The sequence below is a fragment of the Epargyreus clarus genome, unplaced genomic scaffold, assembly GCF_041222505.1.
Source record: "Epargyreus clarus isolate Ecla_fem2 unplaced genomic scaffold, WU_Ecla_fem_2.2 ptg000003l, whole genome shotgun sequence".
NCBI classification, from domain to species: Eukaryota; Metazoa; Arthropoda; class Insecta; order Lepidoptera; family Hesperiidae; genus Epargyreus; species Epargyreus clarus.
The window spans coordinates 12,791,186-12,805,535 of NW_027332211.1; the positions used below are offsets into that span (position 1 = coordinate 12,791,186).

The 14,350-nt window shown below is 36.9% G+C and overlaps 2 protein-coding genes across 2 annotated transcripts; both read left to right on the plus strand.

Moving 5' to 3' along the window:
• The first annotated feature begins 3,175 nt into the window (after positions 1-3,175).
• Positions 3,176-3,523, plus strand: LOC140748300 (general odorant-binding protein 57c-like). The gene has a single exon (XM_073081117.1). It carries the CDS (start codon positions 3,176-3,178, stop codon positions 3,521-3,523), a length of 348 nt encoding a protein of 115 aa, XP_072937218.1.
• Positions 3,524-10,160: 6,637 nt separating this feature from the next.
• LOC140749052 (uncharacterized) lies at positions 10,161-11,032 on the plus strand. Its single transcript, XM_073082071.1, has 2 exons — positions 10,161-10,316; positions 10,605-11,032. Exons 1-2 carry the CDS (start codon positions 10,254-10,256, stop codon positions 10,971-10,973), a joined length of 432 nt encoding a protein of 143 aa, XP_072938172.1. The 5' UTR covers positions 10,161-10,253; the 3' UTR covers positions 10,974-11,032.
• The last annotated feature ends 3,318 nt before the right edge of the window (positions 11,033-14,350 follow it).

A 14,350-nucleotide genomic window follows, 5' to 3' on the forward strand; every position in this document is an offset into this window, starting at 1 on the left:
TAATTAGTTGAAAAGGCATGTCATCAAATGGGTTTATGACACCTAATAGGTAAAGTAAATGCAATAAAAACTAGAATGCTCATTGCCATCTCAATAATATAAACTACGTAATTATTTAAACGGCTTCATGACAGCACTACAATACTAATTGTATACCTAATTGTGTATTATATAGCAGCCTATGATCGTTAAAATAATATTATATACGCAAATAAATAAAATGTGAATCTGTATGTTTTATATATTTAGATACACTTGTAAGCATCTTTATGATATGAATTGTCCATTCTATAGACGATCATGACGATGTTGGCTTTACAATTTCGTCCGGAGACTAAAGAATATTGCTCAAACAGTAACAAAACTTTTGAATGAAGGTAATCAACTCTGGAATACTTATACATAAATATAGTAAGAATGTAGGCTTCGAGTTTTTGTACATTGAATATACTTGCAAAGATATAGTTAGAATTGAGAATAAGTAAAAAAAAGCAATTTCTATCATGTTTCTGACTTGTTTGTTTGCGTGTTGGAACTAGTAAATTGAGTTTAATGCATTAATGTATCAATAGTTCGTATCTTGACTTAAAATTTATTTCAATCTACCTTTTTTTTCGAGGGGGAAACCTTCAAAGGTACCCGACAACGTGGGAGCGACGCCGGGTTATGTGGGATTTTTACCACGCTAAACCCCAAAAGCGCGATGCCCCGATCGGGCTCTGCCCTGGGGGATTATGCGTTCGCTCCTCTCGCAACATTTGGTAATTACGACGCTATGCGACCACACATACCGCCGTCCTTCCCGGGGTAGCTTATTGGACGGTTCGAGCTCCCACTCTAGCCGCCCGCAACCGCGGAGGCCCCCTTTTAGTCGCCTCTTACGACAGGCAGGGGATACCGTAGCCCTATTCTAGTCCCGGTGCCACAGGGACTCATTCCAATCAACCTACTGTATAAAAAGTTATACAATTTAAAGTCAGAAGTAACTTTTCTAACATTGCATGAGCATTAATCGAGTCATGTGGCGCGGAGAATTTCAGTTTACCAGCATGCTGATATGCTCCGTGAGCTTGATGGATAGCGTTATATAATTGACGTTATATTCAGAATCCACGCGAACGAACTCGCGAGCAAAGCCCCGGAACATAATCTGATTTATGCATATTTTTTAATATTCAATAGTATTGTTTAATTTCATTAATTATTGGTCATTAAGGCCACATTAAAAATAAAGGTGATAAAGTATATGACTGAAAAAATAAATATATATAAAGGACACCGCAAACCTAGTAGTTAACAATTAAACTTGGAGGTTTTCAAGTCTAGCAATTTGGTCTACCAACAATTTCCATTTTATTTAAATCATAATGTTATACATTGTATTGGTTTCTGTCGTGCTGTCTCTCGTGTCGGCTAAAGTCAAGGATCAGGTTAGTTTGGATTTTAATGAAATTCAATTATTAAAATGTATTTAATATATATTTTTAATATAGAAGTAACAGACGATCATGCAGTCCACCTAATGGCAAGTGGCTACTGCCGTAGATCTGTAATCAAGCCCAGATAGGATTAGATATTCCTACCTGGTCGGCCACAGATGCGCCGCTACCCCTGAGGACTAAGCTGGAATGCCTCGGAAAAGTCTTACCACATCCTTCAAACCAGAACACTGTAGCGTTTAACACTGGTGTTTTGAGGCAGAAATAGGCGGTGGTGCCACCGGAGTCGAATCACAAAGGGTTCTACCACTTTCAAGAGATAGATCCTTGTTCCGTTTGTACCCGTAATGTGGGTACGAAACCCTAAAAAGAGCTCATAGCCTCGCGGCTTATATAGAGATCTACACATGGAGATCCATTGAGCTAAAAGCTAAGCAACATAAGAAGTGGTCAGGAGTTGGATTGGAGAGCGCTAGGGGCTAAACATGGGCATTTTAATGTTACACAAACATTTTAAGCCACATATCCACATTGTTATAATTGCATTAAATCGTACTGGGCACTGTGATGTGGTTTATAAACATTGGCAAAAGTTAGCCACGATTTTATCCTCTCTTCCGTTGTCCAGTATAACATGTAGGGTAGTGGACTTTCTTTCTTTATTGTTAACGAGGGGGAATCCTTCAAAAGATACCCAGTGATAAAGTGCCGTGGGAGCGATACAGGGTTATGTGGGGCTCTTACCGCACTAAACCCCCTGGTGGCCGACCTCGGCGCTGCTTAGAGGCCTCCAGGATCTCCAACGGAACGCATCCGGAGTCTTCTTGACGAGTTGCCCCGTCGAGCTCCGCCCAGGTGAGCTTGACGCTCACCACACCGTCTTGTGTGCACGACGGCATGCGACCACACATACCGCCGTCAAGGGTGGTGGACTATGCAGAAGTTAACGGAAGAGCCCTTCGTAGCAGAGGGATATAGAAAATACACTAAGCAATGAAAAAAGGTAGTTTAGTTCGTTCACAAATAATTCTGTAAAAAAATAATTAAAATTAATTTTATTAAAAGATCACACTGCTCCAAAGATAAAATATACCTAAAGGTTAGAAGCTAACATATATCGAATGATTTCAAACCATCCATCATGCCTCTGACTATCCTTAACAACTTCTATTCAATGATGAGAACTGCGATACATAGTTTTATGTGTAGTCCAATTACAACATTCACATATATCAGTAACATTTTCAAAATTTTATATAAACGCTGCATAAAAATGTTTAAATGTTATGTTGCCGCTATCAAACCATGAGGCGTTGAGTTTCAACAAGTTTAGGTTAATTATCTACAAGTATTTTGCATAAACCTAAATTGTTGATATGTGTGTCATCTTTCATTATTTTATTTGTATGTATTTATACGTTTGTCAAAACGTCAAAAGATGATAGAGCCTGTATGGTTCGATCGGGGAGGAACCATCGCCACGGTACAAGGGTGAAAGGTAGCGGATGCCAACTGACCGACTCGTGGCAACAATCTTAGTCTTTAGGATATGCGACGCATGTGTGATTCTGGTAAAATGTATCTACATGGGTGGCAAGAACCACTTCCTATTAGGCGAGATGCATGTTCGCTTACTACTTCGATCTTAGAAAAAGACAAATTTCGCCAATATTTATAAGAAAGTTAAAAAAAAAAAAAAAAAATTCAATTCTTCTGATTAACAGCAAATCTACAAAATGCCAGCTGAATTAGCGTTGAAGGCTCAGAAATTCACTGTCCCGTGTATAGAAGAGACCAACGCCAACCCTGAAATATTACGGAAAGTTCTCGACTCTACATTAGAAAATGATGATGTCAGCAAAAAGTTTTTATACTGCTTTGGCCTTAAAGGAAATTTTACTGACGAAGAAGGTCATTTCAACATCAGCAGAATGTCTGGACTCCTCGGTGATCATCCGTTAGTGAAGTCTTTCGAAGAAGCTCTTGCTGAATGTAACAAAATCACTAAAGAGACTCCTGTTGAAACAGCATTCGCAATGAATTCATGCCTTAATAATAACGCACCTGTAGTGTTCGCATTGTAACACAATATAATTTCATACATTTGCCCACAAGAAAATTAGCCAATAAAAAATACGTTTCATTAAATTGTAAATTTCTTACTTTCATTTTGTTTTTATTTCAATTGTGGAAATATGCGCATATAATATGAGAGATGCAAATGTTATCGAAAATGGTTTTCGGTAGTTATTGTCCCCTCGCTTTGAATATTCTTAGCTAAACAACTAGCAACAGAATTATTTAACAGTACGCTTAACATTTATACGAGTAAAAAAACATGCTGATATGCTGATAAACTGATATATATGTATATCGTCATCGAAATAATTATCAATATGGTATATGTAAGCATAGTTCGTCACTAAATATCGAGATCGACTTCTACAAGTACTACGACATAAATATCAGTATGAATAGCAAAGTAAATAGCGATATCATCATATATGAACCTTTATATAAGACTGACGAGGAACGAGAAAGAAGAGGACTGTTTAACATCCAAAGAGTTCCAGATTTGACCGCCCATGGCCAATCCTAATAAAGTCTCTAAATTTCGCCATTCACAAAACCATAGATGATAACGATAATCGCGCATTTCGACGTCAAATTCAATGTGAAATTGAACAATACGTCCCAATTATTATTATTCAATTATTCAGAATAATACAAATAAGAATACAATATGAAGTAATTAGCGATAAAACAGTCGGTTTACCAAACAAAACACTTGACCTTTTTATTTATACAGTTTTTAGTAAAAAAAAAATAGCCTATAGTTTTAAGCTATTGCATAGCTTTTATCGCGGGCTTTGAGCGCGGCGACCGAATCGAAAAATTCCGTAACGAAAATTAATAACACCTTTGTTGGATATCAAGTCTCCAGGCAACCGAGTTGTTGACTGTCAATAGAAAAATATGGATATAATTGAATAAAATATTATTTTACATTCCTTATTATTTTATTTGATATTGGCGACGAGATGTCGAATGAACTAAATACTTTTCTATTTTATATTTTAGAATGTTCATTCTTGCTTGGAGTTATGAAATGACAGCTGATATTTGCAATGTCTTATATAATGGAGATATGATAAAATAGTGGATAAAGATGTATTAATGTAAATGTTGATGATTATGGAAGACTATATTGTATTTCTGGAATTCCTTCTAGCGTTTTCATAGCATAAGAATGCTCTGCAATAGCTTTACCGCGGCAGTCTCCGAATGCCACACGTATTTTTTGTAATATTAACTGTTTTTTGTTGTTGTTTTTGTGTCGTGTCTGGTATAACGTATATATTATAAAATATTTTTAAATGTAAAATAAATAAACTTACTTAGATAGTCTTTATTGCGCACATAATGCCACCTACAGTAGCACACGATGAAATATATAAAATGTACTGGAACAAAACATGAATGAATCTTTAAATAATAAAATCTGCCATTTTAATAACACATCGCATGCTTGATCCTATCATAAGGTTTTATGTTTACCACCTAATACAACTGACGTAATTAATTAACATACATCATTAAAATTTGGTTTGGTTTTATTTGTTACAAAAAGTTGAACTTTAATAATTTCTGTGCTCATATATATAGCAGTAATGGTTAAACAAGAGGTATTCAGAGTTTACACCGCTTAAGTTAGACTTGGAAATCGTAATGTATTTTACAAAAACGTGCGCCATTCTATTAATTTGCTTAATGACTTCCTTTGCATCTCCAATACCAGAAGAATCGGTAAGTACCTAAATAATGTACCCACATTTTATTTTTTCTTTCTATTGACATTATATTAGACGCAATCATTCATCCATGTAAAGACCTTTAAAAGTCTAATACTAATTATAAGTCTCCTCTAGTTTCATCCTTTTCACCGATTCTGTCTATCTGATTGAGAGCGTCCTCTACTCCTTATATCTAGATATGGTCACAACTAACGAACTCTTTTTCCCTATCGTCTTTCCAGTTATTTAGCTTGCTCATTAAAACTTCAACGTACTAATTTTGAAAGTTATGTCGATAACTAATACTGAATATAGATTTTATCCTTCCAAGTAAAGTACTCTAGCAACATATTTAAAAAACTTCTAACTTCAGAAACTGGTTAATAATATTTCATAGTTTTTCCCTGCCTATTGAAGTTTGTACCCATACAAATTATCTCAGACAAATACTCGTCAAGAACTTGGAAAAAGCGTCTGTAACTACGAGTAGATTCGGTATGCCTGTTATGTGAACATTGGTAAAGTAACCAAACGTCCCGTTTTGAACAGGACCGTCCCGTTTTCAGGTTATCTGTCCCGGTCTCCCCAACGTTAACCGCGGATCTAAAAAATGTTCCGTTTTGTCGAAATGGGGTGAAAATTTGATCAGCCGGACCGCGCTTCGTCGCGATACGCCCCCGCGCTTGGAAGGCGACAAGTTATCATTACAACCATGGGCGGCATTATCCACTTACCATCAGGTGTACTACATGCTCGTTAGCTACACCTGTATTTTAAAAAAAATATATATACATATCTCCTTGTCTAACACACTGATATATGACGTATTACATTTTATTATATTCTTATAAAATTGGACTGCTATGCTATTGTCTTTTCACATGCACGTAAAAACTTAAATATACCGATAAATCAAACCGACACTTCTATAGATGATACTTTGTACTGTTCTGCCTAGATCTCAATAGAACCAGTCCTTCCTATAGTACAATTGATATTATAATTCATCTCATAGTACAATTCGTATCATATTGTTATCTTATTCGTATCATTAGTTCATGAGACACAATTAAGATTTGCTTTATAAAGACTCAAATCGAATTTCCTTCTTTGGAAGGTCTGTTGCGCCCTTTGTACTTTGGCATGAAGGTCCTAAAAGTTAAATAATAATATCAATTATGTACCTACTTCTCAAGGTATTAATTATTGTGGGATTCTGCAATCATACCACGAAATTAAAAATTAACATTTAATTAATGATTTCAAACGTAATTAAGTTACTATACGCACATTCATATTTTAAAATACATGTGACGGTATAGAATATTATACTTATTTTTTCGTTGTAAGGAGCTTTTCACGCTAGCAACCTATCTAATTAGTGTAGAACACTAATTAGACACTAGTGGTCAATGGTGGTGGTCACTAGTGTAGAACACTTATTAGACCTGTTTTTTTGTTGACGAAGGGGAAAACTTCAAAAGGCGCTCAGTGTCGTGGGAGCGACACGGGGTTATGTGGGATTTTTACCGCACTAAAACCCCCCCGGTGGCCATCCTGACCGACTTGATGCGACCACACATACCGCCGTCCTTCCCGGGGTCGCTTGCTGGACGGTTCGAGCTCCCACTCTTGCCGCCCGCAACCCCGGAAGCCCCCTTTTAGTGGCCTCCTACGACAGGCAGGGGATACCGTAGCCCTATTCTGATCCCGGTACTACAAGGACAACACTAATTCAACTACCTAAATGAAACGATCATTTAATAAATAAATAAATAAGATAATAATGAAATCTAAAATTATTTTATTGTTGCAGTATGTAATTCATTTAACATCCAAGTTCCTAAACAAAGTTCAACATATTATTGACAAATGTGAAAAGGAATCGAAGCCTCCGCCGAATGCCTTCAGGAACATGTTGGAGGGGCGCACTGAAGACGACGCTACCATAGCCTTCATGTATTGCTACCTTCCAGAAGCTGGATTCCTGAACAAAGACGGGCATTTCGAAGTCAATAACCTTGTAAATCTTCTTAAGAAAGAAGAACTCAAGGCAGGATTCGCCAGAGCTCTGGAGGAGTGCAATAAACTTAGTAAGGACAATCCTCTCGAAACCTTACGTGTCGTGAGTGATTGCTATTATAAAAATTCGCCAATAAGTTTTACACTTGACGATAGTGGAAAATAATCATGATTAGAAAATAAAATATGAGTATTACATACACATTATTATTTGTACCCTTTGTTTACATACCTATACTCATACAAAGTCCTACAGATGCAATTTTATGAGACTGCAAATTCCATTTTGCTCACGTCGCATTAACAAATTGGTCACGTGCGAGACGAACTTGCAAAACGGAAGGTTCCGTACTACCTCATTTAATTTATTTTTTTTAGAATTTGTTATCATAGCAGCCATAGAAATAAATGCATTGTGAAAATTCGAACTGTCTGTGAATTACAGTGCAGTATAATAAATAGCGACAAATGGTGTTATAGTAGCCACCATTATACATATTCTGTGAAAATTTCTATTTATTACGAACCAGAGATAGAACCAGACAGCGGAGACTTAGTATTGTGTACGGGTCCCTGAAAAAGGTTACTGGCAGACCTCAGAACAAAGTGTAGGTAAATTGTGCTAAACGTACATAAACGGTTTATATTATTATTTTAATGGTATGGTAATAATTAGTTTAGCTAATTTAAATAAATGTTTTTACCTTGGTTTTTCATTTATTATGACAATTATTATTATTTTATTTTATTTGTTGTTTATGTCTCAATGAACGCATCTTATGTACTCTTTTATACGAGTAAAGAAATGTATGTTTAAAAGGCGTTCTTTTCCGAGGCGTTCCAGCTTAGTCCTCAGGGCTAACGGCGCACCTGTGGCCGACCTCCGGTAGGAATATGTAGTCTTATCTGGGGTTGATTACATATGTCTATGGCAGTAGCCACTTACCATGAGATGTTTTGCATGCTCGTCTGCTACTCCCATATTATAAATAAAAAAACTTACAAAAAGTTTCATCAAGATTAATCCGGTATTATTGTATAAACTACACTTATATAACTACATAGAAAATAATAGAATTTAAAACAATTACGTGGTACATAGAAATAAGTGGGCAATTAATTAATTATGTAGTTTCTTACTCGACTGTGCAGGGTAATATGTTTTGAGTGTATGTAAGTATGTTTAATTTTTTGGCACACCCTACAACCTTGATGGCTGGATTGATTTTAACATAAGAGGTGTCATTGGATTCGTAGGCTTTAGCCTAGCCTATGTCACTCCCAAAATCGCCCTCCCCTAAAAGGGGAACCCCTATCCCTTAAAAGGTCGGGTTTTTTTTATTTTTTAGAAGTCTACTTTTAATTAATTTTATTGAATCTCATTTCTGTTATTTTGTGTTTATGCCAAAATGATTAAAAGTATAGTTGAATATGTACACAAGATTTATTTCAGTACATTTATAAAACGGGGACCGCTCAAAGGCTACTTAGCAACGGCGACCTTTAGCGATTAATTAAAGTAGTAGTAGTATTTTACCCAAATAATTTGTAGCTTAACTGTCGCATATAGATTTTTTTTAATTCATTTCGGTGCAGTAAGAATCCAAATTAACCCGTGTCGCTCCCACGGCACTGGGTCCTTTCAAATGTTTACGACATAACCGTAACACAGCAGCGCTGAACACTACATTTATTAGACAGGAAAAGGTGTAGCTGTGGTGCTTCCGCATTCAAATCCAGAATTACCACCTTCTCTTTATGCTCAAAAAGTAGTGCATATTTTCAGCGAGATAATTTTATTTTAAGGAAAGGAGTGCACAAACAGAATAAAGCTAATAAAATGTACTTGTACCTATGTATGGAGAATGTAAAAATGTACAAGGTGCTACCAAGTAACTTAATTAACCGTTTTATTAACAACATATCCTCTTTACTACACGACCAGTTAGAATAGCTTCCTGAATGATTCATAATATTAAGGCAAATGACTTGCATCGATAACGTTTAACGACACACTTGGCAAAACCCTAAAAATTTTGACTCACTTATATAAATAAATAAAATTGCAACGGCCGTTTGTTATGTCAAAATAATAGTTTTTTAGTAATTGCATAAAAACTATATATGTTACTGATAATTGTCCGTCTGCTTATTCCGACTAATCTTCAAAACGACTGGATGATTTTGACAGGACTTTTACTCGCAGTTAGCTGAAATTATAAGGAGTAACTTAGGCTACTTTTGTTTTAGACAAAGAATTAGGGTGTTGCGCAAAGAACATAACATCATAAAAAGAGTTTATACGCTTTTAAACGTAGGTGAAGCTATATAGAAGCGGGGCGTTATAGAAGATAATGTATCTACAATTCTCAATATGGAGCGAGTAAGTAATATATTACTGATGTTTCTTCTAGTTTGATTGGTTTACGCACAAATAGATGAGAGTAGCATTTAAGTCAGTGAAAATCACATTACAAGAATGAATCTTCTATGGATGGCATTGACACATAAATAAATGTATAACTATCATGAGGTTAGTATAACTCGTGTTAAAAAGACAAACGTAACTTAAATCCTGAATAAAGTTCAAAAATAAAGCACTGATAACCAAAAATGAAGTTTCTGTTAAAGCGAAAAACAAATGAGTGATAGAATACTAGACCAAAAGCGTATGAGTTTTTCGTATTATCCCTAAAATATGCAAATAATAACAATAAAAATTAATTATTAAAAGCAATTTGACATATTAAGCATCGCGGTGTCAGTCTTAATTAAATATAAAAATAACAAAAAATAAAATTTCGGATTTGAATCACCACGTTTTTTATTATAATTATTTTATTATAATTATACTGATGCAATGTGTGGTTTGATTAGTATTTATTGCTTGCATCGGTAGCGTGGATATATAAGCGACTTTGTAAGCCTTTGCAAGTTATACTAATTTGAGCCTTCGTTGTGCGATCTAGACTTTGTCCAGTGTGCTACTTAAAGCAAAATGTTGTACCTAACATTAGTTCTTGCTGCGCTGTCTTGTGCATCAGCTAAGCCAATGACACAAGTGAGTAGAAATAAAAAGTACTTTCTAAACTTTAAAAAACATGGTGAGTAGTTTCGAAGGTACTTCTATTATGGAAATAGCATTCCGTAACTATATTAAACCTGTTTCACTGACGGAAGACCCGTGGCAGGTAATAGGACAACTATATGTAAGTGATGATGTCATCGTGGTCTGACTCTAGAAGAGACGATTATGCAATTGAAAGGGTCATTAGTTTTTTCATTTTTCCTTGAGATGAAGGTAAAACTACTATAAAGCGTGTAAAAAATATCAATTTATATGTTTCAGGCTGAAGCTCCATTGTCATCCGTTTTCCTGGATAAAGTGCTACCGCTGATAAAGAAATGCGCCGATGAATCCCAGGTTCCCACGAGCACCTTCAACAAGTTGTTGGATGGTATCGTGGAGAACGACGCCAGCTTAGAATTCATGACCTGTTACCTGAAAGGGGCTGATTTAATTGACGATGATGGCCATATTAAAGTAAATAATCTTGTGGTTCTTATTAAGGACGACGGTCTTAAGGATGGGGTGAAAAAAGCTTTTGAACACTGCAATGAATCTAGTGGAAAAGATCAGAAGGAGACTGTACGATTAATGGTCACTTGTTATAAAGAAAATTCGCCAGTAGTTTTTACATCGAACATTAAGAAATAAAATGTGAATGATAATAAGTATTAATAATAAATACGATATTATAAAGATTAGCATTTCAATTATGTTGTTTTTATTTTTGGAGCGATTGATCATAAGTTGTACACAAAACAGGGCGATCATAATTATGTTAAAATATCATAATTTTTGGTTCCAAAATGTAACTCATGTTTTTGAATACCTACCATTTTCTAATAGAGTATATTGAAATAAATTATTATTGCAAATATTTATTAAAAACACAAGAAAGCAGAAGAACTTATCAAATTTAGTGTAAACCCTACCCAGACTTTATTTGCGCTACGAGATTTTAAAATCATTTATTGAAACATATTTATTAATAATTATAAAATTATTATTTAGATGTTAGTGCAAATAATATTAAAATTCATTTATATTTTTGAAAATTAGTTAATAAATGTCAGACTGAACATGACAAAAACTGAGATAAGAGAGATCTACATTTAAAACAGAAACTATAACTTCTGCCCGACTTCACACCCTCATGACCGCAAGATCAAAGCGGTACTTAGGAGCCTTCCCTATGAACTTCCCACCGACGAGATCCAAACGGATCTCGTCAATCAAGGTTTCTATCTAGAGAGTGTACACAAGTTGTACATTCGCACCGGGAGGCAGTTCCCCTTAGCCCTTACCTTACTGGCTATGACCACGTCCTCCAAGGACATTTTCAAGGAGAAAGAACTCACTGTCTGTAGGCTCTCTCAAATTACGGTAGAACCACCCAATTAGCGTGGTTAGCCTGCCCAGTGCCACCGCTGCCAGCTTTACGGCCTTGCAGCGGCTAACTGCACAGGTGCGTTAAGTGCCTGGAACCCCACGCCACACGTGAATGCAAGAGAACTCGCAATGCCAAGTTCCCTCCTGCTTGCGTGTTGTGCGAAATTTCCGGACACCCGGCTAACTACCGTGGTTACCCGAAAGCCCCCCGCCCCACCAAAAGAAGACCGCCAAACAGAAGCCCTCGAAAGCAGGCCCACCACCGGTCGTTTCGACCAATTTCTCGCGTCTGGAGTCTTTCAAAACCCCAACCACCCCGATGAGTTGGAGGAAGGTCGCAACAGCGGCCGCCCCACCGACCCCGGCCCCTAAGGCCATAACCGTCCGTAAGGCCATACCCGTCCGTAAGGCCATAACCTCTCCTCGCTCCTCCCAGGCCTCTTCAGGCTCATTACAGGAGAATATTAAATACCTCCTCGATTCCATCAAGGGCGTCATTGAGATCGAGCTTGCTGCACACAAGTTGCATAATTCAACAAGTTTGCATGAGTGCCTTCTGATGTTCGATGAGCACTCGGAGCTGATAAAATCACTCCAATGAGCAAAGCACCTCCTCTCCCCCCTCCCTCCGGTCGTTTGAAACCTAAAGGCATTTCGCACATCTCCTTCAATGCATGAGGTCTAAAACCTTGTATTCCCGAACTCAAAGAGTTCGTCCGCAACAGGGACATAGACCTTCCTTTGTTTGTTCATGAAACTTTCTATAAAAGGCGTGAGACTCCCCTCTTACGCACTTGTACGTAATGACAGAGCCAACGAAAGTCGTGGCGGAGGCACTGCTATTTACTACAAGGTCCACGTCTACGAGGTCCCTTCACTGTACTCCCCTGAAAACACCCAAGCTCACCAATATGGAAGCCACCGTTTGCAAATTAGATATGACAGGACATCCGTCCCTAATCATATAGCCTCAATTTATCTCCCCGCTCAAAAAACCCCTCTCTTAAGCGACTTGTAGGCCCTCCTCTCGCTCGGAAACTCTGTTGTATTATTTGGAGACTTTAATTGTAAGCATACCGACTGGAACAGTCGTTTGACAAATGCTAACGGTAATAAACTCCTAACCATATCCCGCGCACTGGATTTTGATATCTTCTCTCCAATAGCGCCAACCCACTTCCCCGATCGGGAAGACCAAGAACCCGACGTTCTGGATTTCGCCCTCCTCAAAGGTGTCACGCTCAATACAAGAGCGCTCGAAACCCTGAACGACCTGGACTCAGACCACCGCCCAGTTTCTCTCCGGCTAGGTCCTTATGATCTAACACCCCGTAATTCCTCGAAAACCTTCACTAACTGGGAAGGGTACGTGAAATCACTCACCTCAAGCATGAAGGCCCCAGCACTCGATAGCACGGACAAAATAGCACAGTCAACTCACTCACCCAACTAGACCAGACTTCACTTCATGACAACGAGAAGGTGGTGGAGTTCAAGATATGATTAATAGTTACTGTAATACAAAAACCAAAATGACTTTGACTAAGTTCTACCTGCTATTTAATTTTTCACATAACATTACTTTCCAGAATTTGATCCTTATAAGCGACACTATCAGATAGTGGAATAATATAGAGGGTGTATTTTTTTTCAAAATGAACTCGTTCGATTCCCGGCTAAGGAAAAAGATATTTTAAAAAACTAATGATGCAGTTTTAGTTTTTATCAAAATCGGCCTCGTAACTCCTTGGTACATAGAAATAAGTGGGCAATTAATTAATTATGTAGTTTTTTACTCGACTGTGGAGGGTAATGTGTTTTGAGTGTATGTAAGTATGTATCGTTTTTTGGCACACCCTGCAACCTTGATGCTGATGCGTTAAGGCTGTATGGAGAATGTAACAATGTACATAGTGCTACCATACTAACTGCCAGTGCTAACTTAATTAGCCGTTTTATTAACAACATATCCTCATTACTACACGACCAATTAGAATAGCTTCCTGAATGATTCATAATATTAAGCCAAATGACTTGCATCGATAACGTTTAACGACACACTTGGCAAAACCCTAAAAATTTTGACTGGCTTATGCAAATGAAATTGCAATGGCCGTTTGTAATGTCAAAATAGTACATTACGATACGCGTGGCCAACGCCGTGCAGATAATAGGCTACTTTTGTCACAAGTATCGTATACTATTTTATAGCTCATGTGACATAAACCCGCTTATACTTGTGAAGAAATATGAAAAAATATGATAATTATTTTGAAACTTATAAATGATTGAAACTATAAATTATGAACTAAAAAAGCAATAAAAATGTGACACAACCAAAACCATTGAAATTTATCAAGCCATTTAGGCTACATACAGGCGTATTATATACATAACTAATACTAGTGATACAGTAGAAAATCGATTATCCGGACCTTAGTTATAAATATTCGTGATTGTTCGGATTGTGATACGTGAACAAGTAACTTTGTAATAACCCTTACAGATCAGCCACATTTTGTGTGACTTGTGCATTTAAATTCCGGAAAGTCGCCAAATCGCAACAAAATAGTTACTATAAAAAACAAAAACCAGATTGCTTAAAATATAACCTATGTTATCGCCACAATTTAGACGAA